Genomic DNA, 25,294 nt, shown 5'->3' on the forward strand with positions numbered 1-25,294 from the left:
AGTTAAAAATAGAAGAGAAAGCTATGGCCAGGCAATTTGTTGTGTGTATTTTTAAAAGCTAAAATGAGAAAAAGTATAGAGAAAAAGCCAGTGATATTTCTTTTTTTTTTTAAGATTTTATTTATTTATTTATTTGAGAGAGAGAATGAGAGATAGAGAGCACGAGGGGGAAGAGGGTCAGAGGGAGAAGCAGACTCCCTGCTGAGCAGGGAGCCCGATGCGGGACTCCATCCCGGGACTCCAGGATCATGACCCCAGCCGAAGGCAGTCGCCTAACCAACTGAGCCACCCAGGCGCCCAAGCCAGTGATATTTCTAAATGAGTCGTTTATCTCATTTATAAAAGTGAAAAGAGTATTAAGAATATTTTAAGCAGATTTTTGGTAGGAGGTTGATTCTGAATGAGTAACACCCTTGGGACAGCAGAGGTATAGATTTTCTGAAATGACTGGTCTTGAAAATCTTTTCATCTTGGCTTTAGAATGCAAAGAAGGCCACATGTCCCTATGAGCTTAACGCTTTATTGTCTCAAACCCACCACAGCCCCCCTCACTCATAGGATAAAGACAAAATACTTAGCTTATCCAAGTAGTCCCTGTTGTGCTTGGCCTAACTCTGGCCACCCCCTTCTCTTCAGTTTTCTCCTACTCCCACTCTCCATCCCCAGGTGTCTATGGCTCCGTTCCCTGACCCCCGCAAACATCTGTCAAACCTCTTCCCACCTCTGACTTTTGCACAAACATAAGCTGATCCCTCTCTTGGCCATTCTCCCCACCTGACTATCGATGTTATCTGTATGACTTATAGTCATCCTTCAGATCTTACCTCAAGCATCTCTTCCTCCAAGACTTGCTAAGACTGGATCAGGTTTCCCATAGCCTCTCATACGCTGCTCTTTTCCTTAAGGGCATAATGTAGTTGATATACATATTTGTGTATACCACTTGATTGCTACCTTTCTCCTCAACTGGACGAAGCTTCCTAAGGGGAGGGTCTGTGCCTGTCTGAGCCATTGGTCTTCCACCTTTGCCTAGTACAGCCTGGACATGATACCTGATGAATGTTTTCTCACATTCCCGAACAGTTACCCAGTGTCACCCCGAACCATATCTAGGTAATGAAGAGGAAGCAAATATGGGTAGCTGTAAATGAGATCTTTAAACAAGTAAGTTTAGTTTGAAATATACAGTTGTCTAGTAGGACAGCCTAAAAGCTCAAATAGTGATACCTCCTAATTTTCTCCATTTTGGCCTCTCAATGGAAAATGTTGGTTGCTTGGATAATATTGCTCACTGAAATGACCACTTCTGTCATTCACTTCCTCTGAGACCAAACTCTATTGGCCTTTGCTCTTTCTCTGCAGCCAGAGCTAGGAATGAAAAAGAATGTTGGAAGTGACTTCTTAACCAAGGTCCACCAACCAGGACAAGGCATTTCAATCCAATTACTTAGTTCCTGCTCTGGCTTCTAGGACAGATGGGAGACTGACTTTTCTTTTCATAAGAAAGCACAATGACTTCAGTTTGTACCATCGACTTATTTGGATTATCCTGGCCATTATTACAGATAATCGCAACAAAGACTTTCTATTTTGAGTTTTTGTGGAAATTACCCTTATCAGAAATAGTTACTTATCAAAACCAAGCTGTTGAAAGTCAACAATAGCTAACCATATCCTACTTAGGTTGGGACTATGAGTGATCTATAATCATTTTTTTTTTAAGTTGGTTACTCTTCATTCATTCACTCATTCATTCAGCACATATTTACTTATGACCATCTTTGTGGCGGGCTTTAGGATCATGAAAGTCTCCCCATAGCCTGAGGAGTCCGTAGTCTTATGGAGCAAAAACATCTTATTTTACTCAAAGAGAATCAAAGAAAAGAGAGACGTGTTTAGGTCAGAAGGTAGAAATTATCTTCAAAAACTTTAACTGTGATTTGAATAGTAAATGTAAGCAAAGTGGACTTAGATGATGTGGCACCGTTATATTCTTAGGAATAAGCAGAAGAGGCACAAGGGTCAGCTTGTATTCCCATAGTGTCTGTGGGAGTTTACAGAATCTTCCCAAGAATCTTTTTAAGAAATAATAGATGCCCTTCTTTCTAGGAAGTTTTACATGCATGTGGTTGTAAGTGTGATTCTATCTGGGGACCAACAAAACCTTTTTATATGGTTTTCATAATTTCTTTACCCAAAAACCAAATGATCACCCACCTTTGGGCTTCCATGTGCTTTGGAGGTCCCCAAGACCGCCCACATAGTCAGTGATTCACTAGAAAGACTCACAAAACTCAATATATGTTTATACTTACAGCTAGAGACTATTACAGTGAAAGGATGTACAACAGGATCAGCAAGGAAGAAAGATACAGGTGGAATTGGAAAACATATCTTTACAGGCTTCCGATGCTCTCTCCCTCCCATGAGTGGACAAACCAAGCGTGCTTCTTTCTCCACTAGCAAAAAGTGCAGTGATACATATGCAATATTTCTCCCCAGAGAAGCTCATTAGAGACTCGGCACCAGGGTTTTAATTGGGGCTGGTTCTGTGGACATCCTTTGCCTAACAATTATCAAAATTCAGACTTCCAGAATAAGGCAGGTGTTCACCAAAAATTACAGTGTTTTCACAGTTTAGGCATAGTGAATCATCCTTATCCATTAGGGAATAGAGAGAACATTCCGAAAGCAAGTTCCCAGATGCTGGCCAAGGGCCAAAAACTTGCAAGCAGACCCTTGTAAATATAGTAGCCTCAGGCTCGCTGTATTAACTTTTTTCTGCACACCATTCTTTAAATCTTCTTCCAGAATACATGTTGTAGGAAATAGAATATTCACACTTCTCACTCTTTGCATACATGGCTAAAGAAAATGTGGTTAGCCTTGATTTTTAGGTATTTTCACTAGATTATCCACTAGCAATTATCGTTTTTAGATAACTATTACTATTATTAATAATATTGTTGCCATTAATCCTGGTAGTAATTATTATCCATAGTGGCAATATTTTGGGCTCCTATGATTAATATACTGTGAATTATTTCTAATATAATATTCATATAAATAATCCATCCAATGATCATTGACATTCTTTTAAAGGTTTTAACATGCTGAGATCATGAAAATCTAAGGAGATTCTGTGTTTGGTTCCTCATTTCATTTTTCTTCTAATCTGTTAACAGGACAGACTTTCTGCAGCTTGAAGGAGCCAACAATGGATTTCAAGCGTGTGAAGGACTATTTCTCCTGGCTCTACTATCAATACCAAATCATTAGCTGCTGTGCTGTCTTGGAGCCCTGGGAGCAATCCATGTTCAATACAATCTTACTGACCATTTTTGCTATGGTGGTGTATACCGCCTATGTTTTTATCCCAATCCACATTCGTCTGGCTTGGGAATTTTTCTCCAAAATGTGTGGCTATCACAGTACAATTTCTAATTGATCCTGTTTGCATTCTGTGAATTGGCTTTGCCTATGTATATGTTGCTTACAACTTACCGGTGTTACGTGAATACGTGTCTTCTTTCATTGTATGATCTGAAAAACTCTCTTGTCTATGCACTCTTATATCTTGCCTGCAGTGTGGGATAGATGTCTTTTAGGTTTTTTTGTACATGCTACGTGGTGCATTAGTCCATATAATACATACACCTTGCCTCACATACCAACCATATTCTTTCAACTTAAATCTACAACTTTAGATTTTTTTTTAATCAGGAAATTTCATATAAAATTTTTCTGAAAAGTAGGCTCATAAGAGACCTACCAGAATCATGTTTAAAATGCTCCCTTGATATTTATTCTGTACTAAAGGGTATATTTAAAAAAAAAATTGTTCATAAGCTCCTGTCAAAAGTATCCTATTTGTTTACACATATAAAAAGATGTGAATAAGTTATATGGGCCCCCTAAAGTCTTATTTTCTAGCAAACTGCTGATACCTAAAATTCTTTTACTTCAAGTGCAAAAGAATAGGTGGGAGGCAATTATCTCTTTTCAGAATGGTTCATGAATTATTTCAAATGCCTCTAAAAGTCTGGCTTTATAAGAGTTTAAAATCAACAATGTTGATTTTAGATAACCCAGTAAGTATTATAATACAAAAAATATTAAGTGTAAGGAACAAAATATAATCAAAGTAAATTCAGATATCATGACTTGTGATGTTGACTTGCCTTGCATGGTGCCCGGGGGGTGGAGGGAGGGAAGAAAAAAGAAATTGCTTTCTTTCTGTGATTTCACTCAGTGGAGGAGGGTGGGGGGAAGCACGTATTGGGCTACAGGAAGAAAAGCTAATAAATAGGCTGGAAGTAATAGTCTACCAGCAGGAACTCGACAGCTCCAGTTAAATGCTTTGATATAGTGGCTCTTTTGCAGAGCAAAAACAAGATTTATTAAATTTCCTTCAAAGTGTTTATCTTAAAACAAACACAGGTTTTTAATTGTACTGCTGAATCAAATGTGAATGCCAAAGACCAAACCTTACAGTTCGTCTTTCCTTTCAATAAATAGTAAGGTTCATAATTCTGAGGGTCAAAATGTAAATAGTTTTTGGACAGTATTTGCACCCATGTTTGTGTTATGGAAAAAACATTTCCAAGGAAGGCTAGAGAGAAAGATGTTTGACATGCCAAATTAACATGCATGTTTGTTAAAAAACAAAACAAAACCAAAAACACGTGTTTTGACGATAAACCAGATCTGAACCTGGACTTGTTGATTTTTGCCAAATAAACTTAGGCTTAATTTTGTAAATAAGACAGTCACCTCCAGATTTGCTTTCTCCTCATATTGCACCAACTATCTAGGTGCTTCCATCCACACTTGTCCCCAGACTTTTTTTTTTATTCTTAAAGATTTTATTTATTTATTTGACAGAGAGAGCGAGAGACAACGAGAGAGGGAACACAAACAGGGGGAGCGGGAGAGGGAGAAGCAGGCTTCCCGCTGAGCAGGGAAACCAATGCGGGGCTCGATCGCAGGACCTTGGGATCATGACCTGAGCCAAAGGCAGACGCTTAACGACTGAGCCACCCAGGTGCCCCTAAACTTATCTTTTCTTATAATCCATTGGGGCAACTGATCTTAAAACAGCGGGTTAAAATGAACATTTATTAAGGGTCTTCTCCATAGTGAACCCATTTTACATGTTGGAGTAGATATTAAGGTCTCCCAGTTACAGGTAAGGGACGTGGAACTTGGAAAAGACGCATTTCTTGTTCAAGGTCCTTCAGCTGCTAGTGGCAAAGCAAGGAAGCAGGTCCAGGGCGGGGCTCCTCTGGGCCCGGAAATACGTGGCACGTTGGAGCCGGTGGGAGGACCATGGGAGCAAACGAAAGATGATGGGATGGGGTCACCGACAGGTTAGGAAACAGAACCACATCGATTAAAAGAGGCAAGGGCATGAGGAGACAGCGGAGGTCAGAGGAACAAGAAGCCCAGGTCCCAGTTCCACCTTTGCTGCTTACCCTGGTGCTGTGTTCACCCATTTCTACACTGTCCAGGCCCATAGGCCTATTTTGAAAGATCGCTTTCACTTTTAAATATTTAAAAGAGGATTCTCAGTTAAGCATGAACTTGGATGCATTCCCAGTTCTCAATGATTCAACATGCTTATATACAAGGACCCCTGCTAAGTACTCTTGGAATTCAATTACAAAGATAGTGCATTGACCTTAAAATCCTCCTTCTAAAAATAAGAGTTAAAATAAATGTGAAGAGACACAGTAAAGCCTAATAAAGGATATTGCAAAGCACTGCCCCCAGGCTGTCACTTTGAAGGTAAGCATTTCCTCTGAGCAATCAAAATGATAAACACAGGGTTCATCAAATATAATCAAACATAGTATGGGGGGGAAAAACCTATCTGCATACAGAAGGGAAGAGAGACCCACCTGCGCTACTCTGTCAATTTGTCCTGCTAGGCAGAGATGCTCTTTACCATGACCAGTGTTAGCCTAGATTACAAACACTTTTTATATGCTTTTTCTTTTCTTCTATTATTTGTATATTTCAATAGTGGTCACAGAACTTTAAAAAAAAAAAAGGAATAGTCAAAAGTTTCATGGTTAAAATGGGCTTGTGTTTGTCACTCACTAAACTTGGAATCATAAAATGTTCCTGCACGGATATTGGCCAAGTCAACAACTGCTTTTCCTTACTTGTGCAACCAAAAATACAAAATGCTGAGAAAGCAGGCAGTTTTAACACCAAGATAACACTGGTCAGTCTTTGTTAATAAGTTGTGTGTACTAAAAAAAAAAAAAAAAAAAAAATCACTAGTTCACATCTTCTACTTCTTTCTTCTTCCATCATTACCTTATTTAGATTCGCTCACTAGCAGAGCATGCGCCCCTGAAAGGCAGGAAATTTTTTCTTATTTCTGAATCCCCAGTATCTAGCCCAGTTCACAATACAGAGCTTAGCAGATACACATCCTAGAGCACATGACATACCCTGTATCCACGCAGAATCAAGGAAGCTCAGTATTCGTATTGGGCCAACCTCAGAATGAATAGCTTCCATCTATCAACCAAAAGAGTAGCACTCATTCATTTGTTTATTCATTCATTCAACAAACATATTAAAAGCCAACCATGTACAGATAGAGGAGTGGAGAGATGGATAGATATCTAATGAAGAAAGCCTAGTAGAAACTAGGTTGTAGGTATTCACATGTCCGTTGTAAAATTCTCTTAACTTTACTGCATGTTTGAAAGTTTTTTTTTTTTAAGATTTTATTTATTTAAGATAGAATGAGAGTGAGCCAGAGAGAGAGAGCGAGAGAGCATGAGCGTGGGAGGAGGAACAGAGGGAGAAGGAGAAGCAGGCTCTCCACTGAGCAGGGAGCCCAATGTGGGACTCAATCCCAGGACCCTGGGATCACGACCTGAGCCGAAGGCAGATGCTTAATGACTGAGCCACCCAAGCGCCCTTGTTTGAAAGTTTTTATAAAAAACAAAAAACAAAAAAACGCTGGAGGAAAAGTCTACTACAGGCTGGTCGTTGAGCTTGCCACTAGGAAACAAAGATAAATGAGACTGAAACAGTAACACTCCCAAATTCATGAATCATACAATCTGGTACACAAGATGACACAGGAAAAAAATAAGCAAACAAAATATTTATGAGTTGTGGTAAGGTCTTAGGAATGGAACAGCAGAGTGCTGGAGAGGAAGCAACAGAAAGTCGGGGAGGGTGGAGCATTTGGGAGACCCAGTGAGACTTGAATCCAAACTTCTCTCATTGTAGGATGGTAGCAGGAGGACGAGGTGGGAAGGAGGTGATCTCACACTGTAAGAGGGGGACACTGGCTGTTGTGTGAGGGCAGGTGGGAGGGACAGGGGTCAGAGCAGGGAGAACCCATGCAGGAGAGGGCTGGACTAAGGCGGCAGTATCAGAAGCAGAGACACAGAGGTCTGATTTGACATATTTTGAAGCTAGAAAGTCACACATCTTATTTATAGGTTGGATCAAAGGAGTAATTCCATTAAATACCCAAAACCTTTTTCTTTAAACTCCAAAAGAAACTTCCCAGTTTGGTAAAGTTATTTCCGGAGCTGATTAACTATCCTAAGAGAGGTTGAAGGAAGCCAGCTTCATATATTTTTTCTATTTTTTCCACTGTATGTCATCAAGAGTCCTTACACTTCTGACTGGAAGAAAGGACTCCAGTTTTCCACCATGAAACAGAATGTTATTCTCTAGGTACTTTGCATCATCAAAACGGACTAGCCAAAATATCAGTAGCATGGTTGTTCCTAGGGATTAAATTACCCCAAGACTAATTCTAGAGCTTGAAAAGGCTTTAGAAGCAAACTTCAGGGCTCGGGTTCTCTTTGATTCATTCCCGAATTATTATGCAGACAACAGTGAAAGTAATGGTATTGAGAAGATTTAATAGTAGTGTTATCGGAGCATGGCTGACCAATTTTTAATTTCAGTTATTTGGTTAGAAATTATGAGGAAACTGGAGGCAGAAGGAGTTCCAAAATAAAATTACAGTTGCCTTTACTATAATGGCAAAGCCTATTTCTGTAGCTTTTTTGTGAACAATGATGACGTATTCCATTAACAAAATTCACACTTCTAATCATTTCCAGATGGAATTCAAAATTCAAATTGCTGCTTTTTATTATTGTAGTTTTCTTTCTAACAGAGGCAGCACTTAACCCAGATGTCTGATTGTGGGGGAGGGGAGACTGCAAAATGGAGGAGAGAGTGCCCCACATCTCTCTCACACGCGCGCGCGCGCGCGCGCACACACACACACACACACACACACACACACACACACACACACCAGCGGGTAAATTCCCTGGATGGCATCGTCCTGATCACTAGGGATGCAGCGATGGAGGAGAGCCCCATGTCACCCAGCTTGGTGTCCCACTCAGCAATGAGATGAGAAAGGGACGAGGAGGAAGAAGAGTCAGAGAGATTGGGGGAGGGGAGGGAAGAAGGAAAATGGAAGAAGGCTTATCCTTTTGTTTTCTGCCTTCATACTGGGAAAGTCGCACTTCCAAGTAAAGTGCAATGCCTCTCCTCCATCTTCATCCCTCAAAGAAATTCCCTGATCTCATATATTTTTTTCCTAACAAGAGCCATATCCAAATGTTTTATATCTTGTTCACATTAATATTTCAGTTTCTTTTGTTAAAATAGTTCACCTTTGCCCATAGTAAAAAAAATCTTCTGAATAATCAGGCAACTGATCCTCTCTCCATCCTCCAGTGGGTCTTATGTCTTCCCTCCCCTATGGCCTGGCTTCTAAGTTTCACTCTGTCTCATCCCATCCCAACCCCATTACGTCATTATTTTTCAAAGCTCAATAACCTCCTTAGAAAATTAGGGAATGGATTTGGGTCTCTCCAGAGTGTCTTCAAATTAAAAAGTCTACAGTCTATGAAATTCTAGTGACTCTCAGCATTTCAGCTTCCTGAAGCTTTCCCTGGTTATTGATAGGACCCTGACCTTTCTCTGAAATTCTATGGCCTCTGTAACGCTCGCACTAACCATCGTTGTTACGGGGAGAAAGGTAAGACAGCCCACAAATAAAAACAAACAAGCAAACACACAAAATCCCAAAGAGCAATCAGTCAGTCCTTCACCGCAGATTCAGTTGAGAAAAACTAGTTCATTGAATGGGTGGTGGGTTTATAGGAGAGGCCTTCCCGGGGGATTCAGCTTGCACCTTACGTTTCAGTAGCCACGCCCACTCCGCAGCCCCTCCCCCACCCCCTCCCACAGGCCTCTTGGGGGCCCTCCGCCTGCCTACTCTTACTTGCTGCCCCAGGAAGGGTTCACTGTCTTTCTCAGCAACCTCAGTTTTCACCACTGGACGAACACAGAGGACTGGGGATAAGAGGACCGGCTCTGAGTAGAATCTACAAAGACGGAAGCGGTTCGGTTCCTGTCCTGGTCTAGCCAACAGACAAGGGTCCGATGTAACCTCTGGTAGCTTATCTTTTACACCTTGTTATGCAAAGGCACTGCCATCCTCCCAGCCCGGAATTATGTTTCCCTCAGCCAGAAAAAGTAACTGGCTCCAAAAGAGGGGTGAGGGGGAGGAAAAGTCCATTACCCACAGAGGAATACTCCGTGTCTCTCCTTTGTCAGTTTCCACAGAGTCCTGTGTGAATTGCTTCTGGAGAGCACAGACCTTGTGTTTTGTGTATGTGTGTTTTGGTTTTTGTGTTTTGTGTTTTTGGCCCCGTGTAATTTTGTAGGAGCTCATTCAATGAACTGATTAATGAATAAGTCCTTTTGACAATTAAGTCCTTTTGACAATTCCAGGTCGGGAAGCACAGAGTCCTATTTCCAGACGTGATCTGTCATTAGAGTTTGTATTGAGTGATTCACCTCTAAAGAAAGTTTTTAAACTCTGAACGAGTGTAGACGAAGGTTTTGAGAAATTACTGACCCTCCCTTAGATTCTCCTACCTGTTACTCCTCTTCCGCTCCTATATTTTTCCTTCGCAGCAATCCCCGCATACTCTGCTGAAAGAAGGAGGATTTTTAAAGGCTAAATGATGAATTTGCTCCTCAAGTACCACGCCATTGGTTCTCATCTGTGGCTATACATTAGAAGCATTTGGGAGGTTTAAAAACCACCAGTGCTTGGCCCCACCCAAAATATTAAATCAAAATCCCTGAAGGGGACCGCAGCATGGTTCTTTAAAAAGCTCCCCAGGTGATTCTAATATTCAGCCTAGACCAAGAACCACTTTACCAGGGCTTCACTAAGTGCTAATTAAGTCACTAAAATCCAGTGTAAAGCTGGACACTCCACTTAACTTTCTCCCATTTGCCAGTTTCCCCAACATGTCTATGACAGGGTCAAGGCTCCACTGTTTCTCTAGACACAGTCTAAATCATAACAAATATCACTTCCCTACAGGTTTTCTGTAAAAGTATTTAACACTGCCTTAAGAGCTTAAAGTGCTAAACAGTTAAGAACATCACACTCCCCACCAGATTCTGTCCCATGGGATGATGTCTTCAATCATTCATCATGCATCATTTAAGAGCAATAAAATATCACAATTTATGCTTCTAGGCTTGAAGCTCTAAGTACACTCGATCTGCCGCTGATGAGTTTGGTGGAGCTTTTTCATTTGCAACTTGAGTACAAGATCATGTCACCATAATTCAGTTAAGCCAAATTGTGTCATCAGTCTTGCTGCAGAACGTGCAAGACTTCTCCATTTCACCGTACGGTTGGAAGGCACCAAGGCGTCCTATGGACGCATGATTGTACCTCGCTTCCTTTTGTTTTAATTACTTGCGGCTACCCGTCTTTCCCATAATAGATACATAATATAGGAGATTGTTAAAAATCAAAAACAAACAGAGACCAGACTTAAAAATTCTCTGAGCAGACAAAACCGGTTTAGTCATAGAAGCAAAGCTTAATTTAGCTTATGCTGCCGGATGAACTTGACTAGGTCGTTTCTTGCTTATGCCTCTGGAAATCATAAGCAGAACAGTTTCCCGAATTTGATATGAGGTAACCACTAACCAATTCCCCATCATTTAAGAAAATTATAATATTATAAACCAATCACTGTGAAGAATAAAGAGTCACCGCCTTTCTATTATATAAATTGTCTTATAACAATGCACCGCCGAGCCTCATTCCATGTTTTGGTTCCAGTGCTCTCGGTTTGAGAATAGTCTTTTTGGTGTATGCACAATAAACTTTTACTAATTATGACTTAGGTGATCCCTGGTTTTCCTTCTGTTATTTATGAACTTTTGACAATACACGCACACACATATTTTTAAACCATCTAAAGCCATACCAATGTAGTTGGTGACAGAAGCCATTCTAATTAGAAACTAAGTTAACCAAGTGATAATGTGTAATAGAAAAATGAATACCAGTGGTGGATGATGAAAAGATAAATGCCAACCGGAGGGTAGAAAAACCCAAGTTCTCGTTCTTGCTCTGGTAGCTGTGTGTCCCCTTGGGGAGGTCACTTCGCTTCTCTAGGCTCCAGGTTTCTCTGCTGTGAGGTGAGACATTCACCTGGGAATGGCACATACGCTTTTGCCTTTTTCGGTTCTTCAGTCATTAGCAGGGCCTTCGGGACGGTGTGTTGAGAAGCGTTCTGAGGCTGTATCAGCTCACTGGACAGAAATCCATTATCAACTTATCAATGTCTATCAGGAGGTCGGAAGGAAAGTGAAGCTTAATTTCCACTGGGCCGAACACCAGAGAATTGCCATCCCAACCCAATGCAATGGATGGAGACCAGTAGAAATAAAATGAAAACAACTGTTTCCACCACCTTAGCGCTAATCTTTACAGCCCTATGTACATACTGGGATATAGCTGTCTTTAGCCAGTCACACTTACCTGTCAGCTCTAGTTCAAATTCTACCTCTTCTGCTAAGCCAACGTATGCCATGATAAGAAAGGGTAACATTTATGCAGCGGGTACTATGTGTCAGGCACTATTCTAAGCATTTTGCAAAGGTAATTCACTTAGTCCTCACAGCAATCCATTTAGGGATCCCCATTGTACAGAGGGGGAAAGCTGAGGCACAGATTGTGTAAGGGACTTGTTCAAGGCTACGTAATCACTGAAAGAGCTGGAATTCAAACTGAGGCAGTCTGCACATGGGCTTAACCACTGGATGAAAGATTATCTTCTTCTGAATATCTATATCAACCACCCCCCTTCACCCTACTTTTTTATTTTTCCATTCTATTATGTACTGATTCCCTGTGACTGCCAGAGATCAGTGCATGTAGTAAAACACTTTGAGATTTAGACAGAATTTTACAGAGGGTGACCATACATCCTGGTTTGACCTGGCAGTGTCTTAGGTGGGGGGCGGGGGGGGGGAATTCAGAGGCTTTCTACCTGAGATGATGCCTGAGTTACATATTAATGAGTAAATAGCATAAATAGCAATTGGCCACCTTAAAATCAATTTATTCTCCAATATGAACATTCTCCCGTTCCAGTTGGTTATATTGCTTGGACCCCAAAATACATTCTTTTTTTTCTTTAAGACTTCATTTATTTATTTGAGAGAGAGAAAGAGAGAACATGAGCAGGGGGAGGGGCAGAGCGAGAGGGAAGAGCAGACTCCCCACTGTCCCCACCGAGCAGGGAGCTGGACACAGGCCTCCATCCCAGGACCCTGGGATCATGACCTGAGCCAAAGTCAGATAATAACCGACTGAGTCATCCAGCCCCCCCCCTTTAAATACATTATTTCATAAATGGAGTTAACCATCCCTCCCCAAAACTCAAAAAAAAAAAAAACCTATTAAGTTATGTGCAAGAATAAAGTGCAGTCCTGTCCCAACTGCAGTAACTTGCTTTGCATAATGTCACTTCCAGGTGATGTTCTTGGGTTGTTAGAAAGGGAGGGAAAGATTTAATAAAATTCTTGATTAGGAAAGGAGAAAATATTTCAGGGCACCAGAGAGTGAGGAAATTGTTCCCTCTTATAGGCAAGAGCTTCAGACTTTCCAATAAATCAAAGGTAATGAGCCGGTAACTCCATGAAGATATGAGGGGGAAGATGCTAGATTTTGGCGAGTTTCAGACAAATAAAGATTGGTTCTACTTATAACGCCGAGCCTTAGTTTAAGGATGGTTGGGCCAACAGGACAGCCCACTGATCAAAGAAAATAAAAAGGGACTGCATTGGAATCCTGTTTTTGTTTGTTTCTGGTTTGGGACCATGCCTTTCATTTAACAGTCGTATTTTTCAAATTAATTATAATAATGAATAACTTTCGACCTGACCGTGACGGTGACTTTACTCCACAGACACGCAAAGATACAAGCCTTGTAAGTCACATTTACCTGTAAGACCTGACAGCATTGAGAAGCTCAGAGAAGAAATGGCAAGGAGGACATGGTTGCTTCTCACTTCTTCAAAGCCTGGGTTGACTCTGGGTTAATTACCATAATGGGACACTCAATCCAGGCTCAAAAGTCAATCTGATTTAACAATGGTCATATATCCTGGAAACCTGAAGTTACCTGCCTCCCAGATGAAAGACAGGAGGAAAAAATGGTGAAACCTATTCAGGATGGTGGGATCCTGACTCTTCCAGAGACAGAAACCAGCTTAGAAAAAACAATAAAGCCAGGGCGCCTGGGTGGCTCAGTCAGTTAAGTGTCTGCCTTCGGCTCAGGTCATAATCCCAGGATTCTGGGATCAAGTCTCACATCAGGCTCCCTCCTCAGGGGGGAGTCTGCTTCTCCCTCTCCCTCTACCCCGCCCCCTGCTTGTGCTCTCTCTCTCCCCCTCACTCTCTTTCAAATAAATAAATAGACTCTTAAAAAAAATAAAAAATAAAGCCAGTCAGAGGTGGGGAGCCTGGGTGGCGCAGCTGGTTAAGCAGCTGACTCTTTAGTTTCGGTTCAGGTCATGATCTCGGGGTCCTGAGATCAAGTCCCACATTGGTCTCTGTGCTCAGCATGGAGTCTGCCTGGGATTCCCTCTCCCTCTGCCCCTCCTTCCCCTCCTCCTCTCTCTCTGTCTCTCTCAAATAAATAAATAAATCTTAAAAAAAAAAAAACCAGTCAGAGGTGATATCAGTCTATTGGGCAGAGGTTAAAAACCAAGATCAAGATCTGGGCAAAAAGAAAATAATTGTTTGGATTGGCAGGAGCTAGGAGAACAGAAATAGGGAGTCAAGACCAGGTGGGAGGGTGCCTGGGCTCAGTGGGTGAAGCGTCTGCCTTCAGCTCAGCAAGGAGCCTGCTTCTCCCTCTCCCCCTTGCCTGTGCTTGTTTGCTCTCTCTCTCTGTCAAACAAATAAATAAAATCTCTTTAAAAAAAAAAAAAAAAAAGACCAAGTGGGAAACTCCAGAGCCTAGAGTGGGAATAGTGCCTAGAAACTCCCACTCCTGGTAAGACATATCTGGGGTTCTAAATTCCAGGCTGCCCCTGGGAGTTGGGGTGGGGGGGCATTTGGTCAACCTGAGCCAACTTCCCAGGTTCAGGGCTAAACACCAGCTCCGCTACTTTCAGAGCACACTCTTGGCCTAATTCTTGGTTTTGATAAGGTGCCTCAGGTGAATCCAAAGATTCAGGAGGGCAGCAGAACAAACTTCCACTTGAAGTTACCTAACATCAGTGCCCACAATCAGAGTGGCCCTAAGAGTTATAGCAAACCCAGGGTGCTCATGTGCACACTTCTCTGCAAATTAGAACTTTTTTCATAAAGATGTTGTGGCCTTTCCTTTATTAATTTGTTTAGCAAAATGCATGTTCACAGGACAAAGGTGAACTGGAGCACAGCCCTGTTTGAATGATAAGTCCCGTAACAGTACACCTTGTTCCTTTTTCAATTTTTCATAATGCGTGACATGGTTTATTTCATGTCAATTCTCCCCTTAGAAAATAAGTGCCATGGGGGCAGGAACTGTCTATTTTTGTCCACTATTGTATCCCTGTCCCCTGAAACACTACGTGGCCCCAAGTGGCCCTCAATAAATGTTTTCTGAATAAATGTTGCTACTCACTCAAAAAGTTGTGAGGAATAAAAGAGAAAGTATACATGAAGTAGCCATCACAGTGCCTGGCAACCGAATCAGTTGTTTTATGTGTGTGTGTGTGTGTTTTACAGAGTACATGAATGGAGATTTTACTTCACTCTCTCTTGGTGCCCTGTCTGGTTACTTTCCTATTTTTTAGATTTCTTTTATTACCTTACTTTTTACACGAGTGCTTAATGCCTTCACTTCCTCTCTAACTCCTCTCCAACCTCTGCTAGTTTGGCTCCCCTGAAACCATCCCCTCAAAGCTGTTCCAAAATCCAAACAATTGGCAAACTCCTTGAGACTCTCTCTCCAGGGTCTGGGACACCACTACCTATTCTCATGCAAATTTTCCAGTACTTTCTCCCTGTTGCTGACACTTGATTTTCTCCTATTCTCTCTGTGTCTCAGCAGGATTCACACCTTGACCTTCTGCCTTTTTGCTTCCATTAAAATTGGATTTAGCCAATCTCGGTTTCCACGTATTATTTCTTGCAAATGACTTCAACATTTTTTGATCTTCCATTTTTGTCTGACCTGTAGTCCCATAGTCCCAACACCTTGAGAAACTTGCCCTGCCTTGACGCTCCTAGAGCCCTTTCATGCTCCCTACACTCAGAGCATAGATGTCTAGCTCTACCAGACTCCCCTGGGATAAGATATGCAGCACTTAGCATAATTCCTGGCACAAAACACGTGATAGTTTTTTCAATAAGTGAATTAATGAATGAGTTTATAAAACTATTACTAAAACATTTTCATTCAAATCTCTCACAATATCTCAAACTTTATACCAAAATGTCCTTTCCCCCTGAATTCCTTTGCCTCCTGAATTTCCTGCTGTCAGGAGTACTGGCATCCAAATTACCTGAGCCGAAAACTCTCAAGTCCTCTATGACTCCTCTCCATTTCCCTCATATTTATCAAATCTTGAATGTTTCTTACATATTCTGTGTCATGTCCATTCTCCATCCCCACTATCAACATGCAAACCTAGCAAGGCCTCAGGTCCCATCTAGATCACTACAATAGACTCCCTGTTCCCAAACATGTGAAGACTCTGTTATCTGCTACAGGCTTGTAATTTAATGTTCTTGACCTGGTTTTCAAGAATCTCCATAATTCAGCCCCCCTTCTCCTCCCGCTCTTGGCTACTGACCAAACTTCAGGTCAACATCCACTGGCTACCCCAGGCAGGCTGTGCTTGTCATCGATCGCTTGAGTGCGGGCTTGCTGGTTTATTCTCTCCCTATGTGAAGTCCTTTCCATCACCCCCATCTACGGAATTCTGCCAACAATGCAAGACTGAGATCAAATAATTTCTTTTTATTAACAGCTCTCCTGAGATATCTTTGACATATAAAAATTGTATATGCTTGATGTGTATGACTTGATGTTTTGATATTGAAATAATTTTTTTTGTATTGAAATAACTTCTTATGCAGGAAAGTTACTGTGACCATTCCAACCCCCTAGCCCCCTCTCCTCCCACAGCACTTAAATTCTGCACCACAACCTCATTCAGGGCTTCATTTCGGGTTTTGCCCTGCTTTCCCTATGTTCACTTGTTTCTCCAAAGAGATTGCGAGCTCACTAAGGACTGCAGCTATGTCCTGAGTTTTCAGCAAGTGGTAAGTAGACATGTGCTGATTGATTAATTTTATCAGATTTGGACACAATTATGACTCATTTAAAAGATGAGATATAGTCTCTAAAAGCAGACTGCTACCAATAACTGGGGGAAGGAAAACTCATTTTATTTCCCTATAAAAGTTTGAAATGAGTTCCTAACAGGAAAAATTGTGTGCTCAGAATTTTATAATAACATTTAAAATACAACACAATTTTCAAATCACACTTACCAAGGGAAAGCAGGATATTTTGGCAGAAAATGGAAAAGGGAGGACAAAATAAAATCAATAAAATTCCTCACACATCCTCACACAAACTACAAGACACAAATGTTCTCAAAGATCTTTATCCCATCAACTTGCTGGGCACTCTAAAGATGGTCCTAAAGACTGAAATTTTTTCCGCCCTTCTCAAGAGAGAATGTCTGTTCTGAGTACTTTTTCTTTTTAACTTTTTATTTTAAAATAATTTTAGGGGCACCTGGGTGACGCGGTTGGTTAAATGGCTGACTCTTGGTTTTGGCTCAGGTCATGATTTCAGGGTCATGAGATAGAGCCCCACATTGGGCTTAGCACTCAGTGTGGAGCCCACTTAAGATTCTCTCTCCTTCAATTTGAGAAACAAGACAGAGGATCATACGGGAAGGGAGGGAAAAATGAAATAAGACGAAACCAGAGAGGGAAACAAACCATAAGAGACTCAATCTCAGGAAACAAACTGAGGGTTGCTGGAGTGGTGGGGGGTGGGAGGGATGGGGTGGCTGGGTGATGGACATTGGGGAGGGTATGTGCTATGGTGAGCGCTGTGAATTGTCTAAGTCTGAGGAATCACAGACCTGTACCCCTGAAACAAATAATACATTATATGTTAATTAAAAAATTTAAAAAAAAAGATTCTCTCTCCCTCTTCCTCTGCCCTTCACCCCATTCTCTCTTCCTCTCTCTCTCTCTAAAATAGATAAATAAATCTTTAAAAATAAATAAATAAAATAATTTTAGACTTGCCAGAAAGTTGCAAAAATAGTACAGAGAATTTCCACATACCCTTCACCCAGCTTCTTTTAATGTTAATATGTTGTACAACCATAGCATAGTGATCAAAACCAGGAAATGAATCATGGTACGATACTATTGACTGAACTATAAATCTTACTTGAATGTATTTACTTTCTCCCTTTAATGTCCTTTTGCTGTTCTGGAACCAATTCAAGATCCCATATTGTATTTGGTTGTCTCCTTAGTTTCCTCCAACCTGTGGCAGTTCCTCAGTCTATCCTTGTCTTTCATGACCTTGCTTTTTTTTCTTCTCTATTTATTTATTTATTTATTTGATGTAGTGTTCCATGATTCATTGTTTGCGTATAACACCCAGTGCTCCACGCAGAACGTGCCCTCCTTAATACCCATCACCAGGCTAACCCCTCTCCCCAGGCCCCTCCCCTCTAGAACCCTCAGTTTGTTTTTCAGAGTCCATAGTCTCTCATGGTTCGTCTCCCCCTCAGATTTCCCCCCTTCATTCTTCATTCTTCCTTTCCTGCTATCTTCTTCTTTTTTTTTTTTAACATATAATGTATTATTTCTTCCAGAGGTACAGGTCTGTGATTCAACAGTCTTACACAATTCACAGTGCTCACCAAGTACATACCCTCCCCAATGTCTATCACCCAGCCACCCCATCCCTCCCACCCCCCACCACTCCAGCAACCCTCAGTTTGTTCCTGAGATTAAGAATTCCTCATATCAGTGAGATCATATGATACATGTCTCTCTTTGATTGACTTATTTCATTCAGCATAACACCTTCTAGTTCCATCCACATAGTTGCAAATGGCAAGATATCCTTTTGTGATGGCTGCATAATATTGCAATATATATATATATACACACACACACACCCACCACACCTTCTTTAGCCATTCATCTGTTGATGGACATCTTGGCTCTTTCCATAGTTTGGTTATTGTGGACATTGCTACTATAAACATTGTGGTGCACATACCCCTCCGGATCACTACATTTGTGTCTTTGGGGTAAATACCCAGGAGTGCAATTGCTGGGTCGTACAGTAGCTCTATTTTCAACTTTTTGAGGAACCTCCATACTGTTTTCCAGAGTGGTTGCACCAGCTTGCATTCCCACCAACAGTGTAGGAGGGTTCTGCTTTCTCTGCATCCTTGCCAACATCTGTCATTTCTGGACTTGTTAATTTTAGCCATTCATACTGGTGTGAGGTGGTATCTCATTGAGGTTTTGATTTGGATTTCCCTGATGCCAAGTGATGTGCACTTTTTCATGTGTCTGTTGGCCATTTGGATGTCTTCTTTGGAAAAATGTCTGTTCATGTCTTCTGCCCATTTCTTGATTGGATTAGTTGTTCTTTGGGTGTTGAGTTTGATAAGTTCTTTACAGATTTTGGATACTAGCCCTTTATCTGACATATGACCTTGACTTTTTAATGAGTACTAGACAGGTATTTTGTAGAATGTTCCTCAATTTGGACCTATCTGGTGTTTTCTCGTGATTTAACAGAGGTGCCTTTTTGACAAGATTACTACAAAAGTGATGTGTCTTCAGTGCATCATATCAAGAGGTAGGTGATATTGATACATCTCAGTACCAGTGACATTGACCTTGGCCATTTGGTTACGGTGGCATCTGTTTGGTTTCTCCATTGCAAGTTACTATTTTTTCTTTATAACTGATACTTTAAGATTTTGCTAATAACCAGTTTCTACTCCAACTTTCACCCACTGATTTTATCCATCAGTGGATCCTGCCTGTTTCTATTATTACTATGGTATTTGCCCAATGACAGTTTTAGATTTCCCTCATTCATTTATATTTATTAATTGGATAAATTATTCTATAAGGCTCAGTGTTTATTAATATATTATTGATTTCTACTCCTTAGCAGATGCATAAATTATTCTATAAGGCTCAGTGTTTATTAATGTATTATTGATTTATACTCCTTAGCAGATGCTTAGGATGGTAAGCACAGTTCTGGGAGTCTTGGAGATCCTTGTCCAGCAATAGCTCTGCCCCAGTGAGATCTATCAACTTGGGAATGTCTATTCCATACTTCTGAGTCAAAGGAGATAACCTAAAGGGTATCTTTCAGAAAAACGAAGAAGGACAAGGAGAGGAAAGGGGGAAAGAAAGGAAGGAGGGAAGAGGAGAGGAGAGAAAAAAGGAAAAATTAACCCTTTGTATTCTTCTTAACTATTGCTTAGTCTGAAAAAGTAGTATTTTAAGGGGACACTTTTCTTTCAATGGGATATACCTATATTGAATCACAAGAAAAGATAAAAAACAAAACACATTTCTGGCACTCATGCCACCTGGGTGAGTTATATAACAGGGTAATACATTTATGAGGCCATTACCATATAACCACCATGGATTTCCCTCCTACCTTTTATAGCAAATGAGTACACCTTGGAACAGGAAACTAGGGTCTCAAGCCACAGTACAAACTAGTGGAGTGGTAACTTGGAAGGTTGACATTAATCTTTCAAGGCCTAGACATCACAGAAAGAATTTAGTCTAAGCCTGTCTGAAGGAGGGAGAAATATCTTCTTGGGTTGGGTTTTGGGGAGGCAGAAACCCACACAGACCACAGTATCCCTTTCTTTTTGTTTTTGTTTTTGCTTTTAGATTTTATTTATTTATTTGACAGAGAGAGACATAGCGAGAGAGGGATCACAAGCAGGGGGAGTGGGAGAGGGAGAAGCAGGCTTCCCGCTGAGCAGGGAGCCCCCTGAGCAGGGAGCCCGATGCGGGGCTCGATCCCAGGACCCTGGGATCATGACCTGAGCCGAAGGCAGACGCTTAACCAACTGAGCCACCCAGGCGCCCCACAGTATCTCTTTCTTAACACCAACTTCCTTGCCAGCAGCAGACAGAAACTCTATAAATTCTTGGCTCTAGCAATTCTTTCCTCCTTGCCCCTAATCCTGATTGCCTTTATACCCCATGCAGGAACATAAAACATAGTGCACAGTGGTTCTTAAACTGTGGATGTTCACTTACACATAACTGGGGGGAGGGAAGTATACCCACAAATATCTTGGGATTATTTTAATTCTTTATTTTCATATGGTTGATACTCTTGAAAAAATAACAAGCATATTCTGGGTCAATCTGGATGACCACTTAATACCCACAAACTGCCACTAATTCTAGTGTCTGCATATTTGCACTGCTGTTTGTAATCAGCTTATTATCACCTGATCATCTGAAAGGACAGCATTTAACTTTTATGTGTTAATAGACATAACTGGACACATTTGAGCTGGTGTATCTTCATACCCAAATGACAACATGGCTGCTATTATACTTAAATGATTTATTTTAGCCAATGATAAAGATAAATCTTGATATTTGCAATGATACTCAAAATTGAAAGATATTTTCACGGACTAATGCTTTAGTTTCTTAAGTTACTTAATAAATTGGGATTTTGACATGACATCACCAAAATGTGCAGTAACATACTCTAAAGCATGAAGCTAATGAGGAAAGAATTGAGACAGACCTAGAATGGAAATGAGGCACCAAGTTCAACTGGAGGCCAAATTACCTCATCTTGTGCTATGCAAACCTAAACAATGGTTGAAGAATCAGATCACATTATACACAGTAGTTCAGATGTAAGGGTATGATTGTTAGTACTATTCAGGAAGCAAGGTCATTTTTTGTATGTATCTCCTTCTGTATCAATCAGCTTGCAAAAGTTTATTGTCAGAACATGTAATTGTAGAGATACATGGAAAATATTTGTGTTCAATGGTCCTTTGTAAAATTTTCAGTAAGTTTTGGCATGCTCTATTACATTGATTGGTCATAGGATCAAAAGAGACTATAGTGTTTATTGTTTAAAAGGAAAAATAAAAATAATGACGATGATGACATAAAAAATGGGCCATCATGCTCAAAATCAAAAGGATCAAGTCAAAAACTGAAAAATCAAACATCATCCTATTGTTAAACCCATCCATCTATAATTTCCTTTCAATTACATTAAACTGTATTACATTAATGCTGATAATGTTTTATTTTGGAATTTTGTTGGTCCTTAATTCATTTGGGTTTTATAGTTGTGTATGACCTAGAAGCACAAGGGGGTTTTATATGTAATTATATATCTATACGTATTTAAGCCAGCACATAAAATAATTCAAGTCACTATAGTATGGAGGGGTCCAAAGTAGGGGGAAAAAGCCAGGGTAAAAAAAAAAGTTAACAAAATGGGTGAAGGGGAGTAGGAGGCACAGGCTTCCAGTTATGGGATGAATAAATCATGAGGATGAAATATACAGCATAGGGAATATAGTCAGTGATATTTGTAATGGTATCGTATGGTGACAGACGGCAGCTACACTTGCAGTGAGCTTAGCATAATTTTTTTTTTTTTTTAGAGGTGGGGAGGGGCAGAGAGAGAATCTTAAGCAGGCTCCATACCCAGTGCTGAGCCTGACATGGGGCTTGATCTCACAACCCTGAGGTCATAACCTGAGCAGAAACCAAGGGTCGGACGCCTAACCGACCGAGCCACCCAGGTGCCCTGAGCATAATGTATAGAGATGTCAGACCACTCTGGTACACCTGAAACTAACAGAGCACTGTGTGTCAATTATACATCAATAAAAAATGAGTTAATTCTTTAAAAGTTGAAGAAAATTATAAACAAAATGATCTTATTTATGTAAAAATAGAATAGCTGCATATGTACATGTAAATTTGTAAATGCATAGAAAAAAGAGTTTGAAAGGAGACATACCACACCATTAACAGACTTCTGAGAACTTCTGAGAAGGGAAATATTTTAAGGGACAGAGATGGGAAGGACTTAACTGACTTTATAATTTCTGTATTGTTTCAATTTATATGTAAATAGATCATCTAACTGAGTAGAAAATACTTGAAGGGAATGCATAAATAAAAGGGATCAGTAGATCACTCAAGTGGTAACAAAGGCACAGACTTTGGCTTCAGAAAGCATGGGACTACATTTTGATCCAGGTGTTTCCTTTGCACTATGGTACTTAGGGTTAGTCAATTAATTCTCTCACACCTCAGTTTTCCTAATCTGCAAAATAGCAGTGACACTAACCATGGGAATATTGTGAAGATTTAGTGAACTAAAGCATGCAATGTGCTGAGTGCAGTGCCTGGCACAGGGGATGCCCAATAAATTAAAAGTATGTTTTTACTATGCCAATTATTACTATTCATATTAATCGTAGCTGTTTTATGAGATTACGTTGACTCTGAAAGTAGCTAAATGGGCTGTCTGGACGATGCCATTGTTTTCTGTTTCTGCGGGACATGCATTATTTGCCCCTTCAGGTCCATGCCTCTGTGGATTCCCCCTGCTCTGTGTCTTGGGAAGGCTGACCTTTATGACCTGCATCACTGGACTCCTGTGCCTTCCGGCTTCCAGAAAGTTTCCGCCAATGGGCACACTGGCAGAGTGGGGAGGGCAGGGTAAGAGGAAAGTCCAGGATGCATTCTCACAGTTCCCTCCTTACCAGGGAACCATTGGTTGGGTGTACCAAAGCCCACAGCTTCTGTCCTCAGCCCTCTCTGGGTTCTGGTGAGCTTCCCCACCACCCTCAGATCTAGGGTGGTCAGATCTTCCCAAGTTTGCAAGTCTCAGGGTTCTGCACTACCTTTTTATATCTCCTAACTCTGTAAAATGGTCCTTTTCTTAAACTCTTTTCAAATTATGCAGTTGAAGTGTAGCATCTGTTTCTTCCCAGATTCTTACATATTCACTGTTCTGTAGTTTGGCTCCAGCAGAATAACCTAGCACAACACAAGACAACTTCACGGCAGGAAACTTCCAGTGGAAATTCCTGCAAATCTCAAGAGCCCAGGGAGCAGAGGGAGACTCTTAACGTTGTGTCATTTCAGTGGGATGGAAAAAAAAAAATCCCTCTTCCGTTGCTCTGAAATTCCACCTAACTACAGTTTGTTCGTTAACTGATGGTTATAAAAGATGTAAGTTTTCTAATTACAGGTCATAATTCCAAACTGCCCGTTCACAGCTTGTCTGCTGAGTCAGAGGATGGAATCTTTGAACTATAGTTTTGTCACTCCCATTTTCAAGCTGTTTCTCTGCATTTGAGTTGCTTGCTAGCATTTCTGATACAGGTAACACCCCTGGGGTCAGGGACCGTCACCCTCCTTATAAGAACAGTCACCTTAGCTGGACCGCTGGTCCTGCCTTGTTGACAGCCTCTCACTTTGCTCCAACAATACCACTTCCCTGTTCAAAAACCGACGGCAGAGACCCTCATTCTACTTAACGATCAGTGCTGTAGAATTTACCATGTGCTCAATCCTGGTCCAAGCGATTTCTAAATATTAACTCATTTAATCTTTACAAGCTCCCTATGACACCCATTGTTTTAGAGAAGGAAATTGAGGCAGAGATATTAGGTGTGTTCCTCCAGGTTACACAGCTACTAAGTGTAGTAAGTAGAATTGGCCATTAAACCCAAATAGTCTGGCTCCACAGGTCATGCTTTTTTCTTTTTTTAAGCGAACACACCCGAAATGGGGCTCGAACTCACAACCTCAAGATCAAGGGTGGCATGCTTTATCAACTTAGCCAGCCAGGCGCCCCCACCATAGTTCATGCTTTTAACCTCTTCCCCTAAAGCTTCTCGCCTAAGAAATTGCTGCAAACTTTTTACTGGACTTTTACATTTCTCCATAATAGGGCCCTAATTCACTTTTCCAGTATTATCTCATATCACCTACTCAATATACATTCATCTGATAAAAATCTTTTGAACCTGTGTGGAGATGCAACCTGGTGAAAAGACAAACATTTAAAAATAAGCCATCAACAGTGAAATGGATAAATAAATTGTGGCATGGTCACACCATCGAATGCTACACAGCAATGAAAATCAACACACTACAGGGGTACCAGGGTGGCCCAGTCAGTTAAGCGTCTGCCCTCGGCTCAGGTCATGATCCCAGAGTCCTGGGATCGAGTCCTGCATCGGGCTCCCTTCTCTGCGGGGAGTCTGCTTCTTCCTCACCCACTCCCCCTGCTTGTGCTCTCTCTCTCTGACAAATAAATAAAATCTTAAAAAAAAAAGAAAGAAAGAAAGAAAGAAAAGAAAAGAAAATCAACACACTACAGCCGCAGGCATAGCATAGCCCTGCTGAGGCTGGGACTGCCAATGCTGGGGCAGGAGCGGCAGCTTCAGTTAAAGATAAAGGTATCCAGGGAGACGCTAGAGAATGTGGTCTGTGTAGGCAAGGTGCTGCTTCCAGGGCATCAGACACCACCCCGCCCCTGGGAGCACCCAGAGTCAGAACGGCTTTCCTGCCTCGCCTCGTCTGTCCTGGTAGCCAGGTATAGGACGTTGCAACTCATCCATTCCACCTGGAGAAAAAAACACCAGGAGGACAGCATGACCCATCTTGGAAGAAAAGAAGGAAAAGCCTAGTCAATGATATCAACATTGAAATCCTGTGTCTTACTAAAGCAACCTTTGACAGACGTTGGCATTCAGAACCTACCCTGCACACGTGTGTGCTATGGCTCACGTAATAAACCTACTGAACTGATAGGATTTAACCTAGGTCCAGCACTACTGGAGAAAAAAGGGGTGTTGATGA

At 41.1% G+C, this 25,294-nt stretch overlaps 1 protein-coding gene across 1 annotated transcript in view; it reads left to right on the forward strand.

Annotated features, from left to right (window-relative positions):
- SPTSSB (serine palmitoyltransferase small subunit B) overlaps positions 1–4,250 on the forward strand; it is a 29,525-nt gene extending 25,275 nt beyond the window's left edge. Inside the window, exon 5 of the mRNA XM_028103109.2 lies at positions 3,186–4,250. Within this exon, the coding sequence (XP_027958910.1) occupies positions 3,218–3,448 (231 nt within the window). The 5' untranslated portion in view covers positions 3,186–3,217 and the 3' untranslated portion in view covers positions 3,449–4,250. The remainder of the gene's footprint in view (positions 1–3,185) is intronic.
- Positions 4,251–25,294: the final 21,044 nt, after the last annotated feature.

This window comes from Eumetopias jubatus, unplaced genomic scaffold (assembly GCF_037043125.1).
Source record: "Eumetopias jubatus isolate StellerSeaLion01/CBP00866 unplaced genomic scaffold, mEumJub1_p1.0 scaffold_1, whole genome shotgun sequence".
Taxonomy (NCBI): domain Eukaryota; kingdom Metazoa; phylum Chordata; class Mammalia; order Carnivora; family Otariidae; genus Eumetopias; species Eumetopias jubatus.